This window comes from Bombus huntii, chromosome 14, assembly GCF_024542735.1.
Source record: "Bombus huntii isolate Logan2020A chromosome 14, iyBomHunt1.1, whole genome shotgun sequence".
Classification (NCBI taxonomy): domain Eukaryota; kingdom Metazoa; phylum Arthropoda; class Insecta; order Hymenoptera; family Apidae; genus Bombus; species Bombus huntii.
The window spans coordinates 7801959-7805589 of record NC_066251.1 but is presented as its reverse complement, the minus strand read 5'-3'; the positions used below and the strand labels follow the sequence as shown (position 1 = coordinate 7805589).

The 3631-nt window shown below is 30.1% G+C and overlaps 1 protein-coding gene across 2 annotated transcripts; it reads left to right on the top strand.

Moving 5' to 3' along the window:
* Positions 1–964: 964 nt before the first annotated feature.
* Positions 965–3578, top strand: LOC126873325 (sulfide:quinone oxidoreductase, mitochondrial). 2 transcript variants are annotated; one of them, XM_050634069.1, is made up of 9 exons: positions 965–1197; positions 1439–1544; positions 1639–1741; positions 1854–2078; positions 2153–2353; positions 2419–2628; positions 2710–2896; positions 2959–3205; positions 3289–3578. In XM_050634069.1, the coding sequence occupies exons 2-9, from the start codon at positions 1441–1443 to the stop codon at positions 3362–3364; spliced, it is 1353 nt and encodes a 450-aa protein (XP_050490026.1). In that variant the 5' UTR covers positions 965–1197; positions 1439–1440; the 3' UTR covers positions 3365–3578. The 2 variants fall into 2 exon arrangements, with proteins under 2 accessions (XP_050490026.1, XP_050490027.1); XM_050634070.1 differs by lacking the exon at positions 965–1197 and adding an exon at positions 1219–1375.
* Positions 3579–3631: the final 53 nt, after the last annotated feature.

The window sequence follows — 3631 nt, the reverse complement described above, 5'->3', positions numbered from 1 at the left end:
TTGTCACCTCGAGCCCAATCTCGCTATCACAAATTTTAAACAATTACAGCTATGATAAAATCTAGGCTAAAGTACTAGAGGATGTTCCCAAAATTTCCAAGGGAAAGCTTCGGCTTTCGTTCCCCGCATGGCTTCGGAAAGACAACGGGATTTCCCGTCCGGAAGTTGGGGAAAAACCCTAATACACTAGTCCAGACTTTTACTATAGCCATCCTTAAGTAATAAAAATAAGAAATAGTCTTAATGTTCCAAACTTTATAACGATGAGTTTGGGCTCGAAGTGACATGGCAGGTTACCGGACGTAGCTACGGTCACGGAAGGGACATGTACCTGATAGAGGTATGAAACGATTATATGGCTCTCCTTAAAAACAAAGATTAACCCGAGAAGCAGGGACAGGAGTATGTAAGGGCAGCCTCTTTTGGATTAAGGGAGTTAGAGTTAGAGTGTTAGAGTCGTTGGACGAATTGCCGATTGAGTTATCCGAATCGAGTAGTACGTTGATACTTGTCCTCCCGTGGATCGTAGATTCGTTATCGAACCTGAATTTGTTGTCACCATCATCTCGACCATCCCATTACTATGACTCATAGCCTCTTGTAGTGTCCACATTCGTACTGATAAATATTGGCTACATTCGCGACGGTAAAATAAGTAAAGGTTCATCGAACGCCCCAAAATGCCAACCTGACTCCGACATATAATATATATTTTAAAGGACCGAAAAAAAATAAAAGTATTTTTGTTCAATATTAAATGAAGCTTTTCAATTATATATTAATTATTTAGTAATATTAAATAGTAAGTTTTAAATCGTTACTCAAATTTCCGTAAAAGTATTTCTTTTTGAAATGAGATCTATATTCGTACGAAGAAATCGATTGTTTTTAGTACGAGATCCATATCGATACGAAGAGATCGATTTCTGATATTTCGATACAATTCGATATACGATTAAAACTCGTACAGCGGTGTTAATAAATATCGATGTCGTATTAATGCAATATCAGTATCAGTCTGTCATGATTACTGTTATGTATTTTCACTTTATAAATCTCTGACTTTAAAAAGTAGATTTTGTCTGTGTATTATTCATTTATGGTTGAAAAAGTATATATAATTCAAACTACAGTTACTCTACAAATTTCAACGAGAATATATCACCTTTAATTGACGTTTCTGTTATAAAGACACAGGTATGTTGTCCCAATATTCAAAAATATATCTTTTACGTTCTTCAACGTAATAGAGATTATGATCATTTTTTATGATTTACTATAGAAGTCTTTTGTATTATTATCTGCATTATTACTCTGATCAATTAATTAAGATGATACAGTGATTTATAATTTACAAGTTTACATCTCTTTCATAGTTAAGTATATTCATTTTATATATATTTTCATAATTTAATCAAACCATCTTTGTTGAATTTAGGAATGAGTCATATTAAGAACCTACGTCATACTATGTCTTGTTTAAATATTTGGAGATTGAAAAGACAGATAGTAATCAAGAATGGATATAGAGATATTCATCATTCGTAAGTATTCTTATTTATGAAAGCAGGATCTAGATTAGATATGTTAAAAATCTCACAATCATGTCAATATTAATGTTAATGAAAAATGCTTTAGGTGTAAAGTATTAGTAGTGGGTGGTGGTACTGGAGGTTGTAGCATGGCTGCAAAATTCGCTGATACATTTAAAGACCAAGTTGCTATAATAGAACCAAATGAAGTAAAACATCTTTTGTCAAATTTTTATTTGAATAATAAAAATATTGAATATTTTTATAATTAAATAAAGTATTTTATGGTATATAAATAATGCAGAGTAATATTTTTTATAGATACATTATTATCAGCCAATGTTTACTTTGATCGGCGGTGGCATAAGATCTTTTGAACATTCAAAAAAGTTAATGAAAGATACTTTACCAAAGAATGCTAAGTGGTTTCAAGAAAATGTAATGAGTTTTGAACCACCACATAATCAAGTGACTATGAGCAATGGAGATACTGTTCAATATGAAATCATGATCATTGCAATGGGTTTGCAATTACATTGGGAAAAAGTGAGGTTGGACAAAATATTTTATACCTTTTAACTAATAAATAAAAAAATTAATTTTTTGTTTTATACATATAGATACCAGGTTTAATAGAAAGTCTTAAAGATAATATGTCAGGTGTTTGCTCGATTTATGGACCTGAGACTGTTATAAATGTGTTTCCAAAAATTACAAGAACCAAGGATGGTACTGCAATATTTACTTTTCCAAACAGTCCTGTTAAGTGTCCTGGAGCACCTCAAAAGATTGCATATATTGCAGAAGAGTATTTTCGAAATGTAAATAATTATAATATCTCTTAAATCTCAGTATGCATATGTTCATATTTATTTTTTCTCCAAAGCAAAAAGTACGCGATAATATAAAGGTTGTGTATAACACTGCTTTACCAGTTATATTTGGAGTTAAAAAATATGCTGATGCTCTTTGGGATGTTTGCAAAAGAAGGAATATTACTGTAAATGTTCAAACTAATCTGATAAAGATAGATCCAGCTACAGAAGAAGCTGTATTTCAAAAATTAGATGGATCAAATGAAACATTTGTTGAAAAAGTATATCTTTATTTTTTATATAAAGAGAGCTTATATATGTGTGTAATATATAATTACAATTTACAATATCTTTCCATTTAGTATTCACTACTTCATGTATGTCCACCAATGGGCCCACCTGATATTTTGAAAAAACATTCTTCATTAACAAACGAAGTAGGATTTTTGTCAGTTGATCCTAAAACTCTACGTCACACAAAGTACTCGAACATATACGGAATCGGAGATTGTATTAGCACACCAAACTCTAAAACTATGGCAGCAATAGGTACTGTATCATTCTTTAATAATTGTTGAACTATAGTTTATTTCAGATTTTTCTTTTCACAGCTGCTCAGGGAAAAGTATTGTATAAAAATATTATGGATGACTTGGCTGGTAAACCAATGATTATGGCCTACAATGGTTATTCATCCTGTCCTTTAGTTACTGGTTATAGCAAGTGTATTTTGGCAGAATTTGATTATAATTTGCAACCATTGGAAACATTCCCCATAAATCAAGGTCGAGAATATTATTTCACGTTTATACTAAAAGCCTACGTATTCCCGCTTTTATATTGGACCTTAATGATTCGGTAAATTTGTTGTAAATTAGGAATAAGTTTGCGATTTTCGCATGGAAAAAGTATAGACCTTCATAAATTATTATAATTTACAGCGGAAAATGGGATGGACCTGAATTTTTCAGGAAATATTCAAATGTGATAAAAAAGAAGGAAGTAGCTAAAATTTAAATAGTATTTCGACTGAATATTTAAATCTTAATGTATAATAGTTGAAAATATCTATACATAATAATAAATTATAATATATATAATGAAGATGTATCATATATTTTTGCAACATAATCATTTTATAAAATTATGTAAAATTGTAAATAATGAATTTACATATATGTGTGATTTAATTGGTTAATTTTGATTTTCATATAAATGAAATTTTTTTTTATATCTACTAAGTTATTTACAACCAATTCCTTTATTAGTTTGCAACCAGATTAT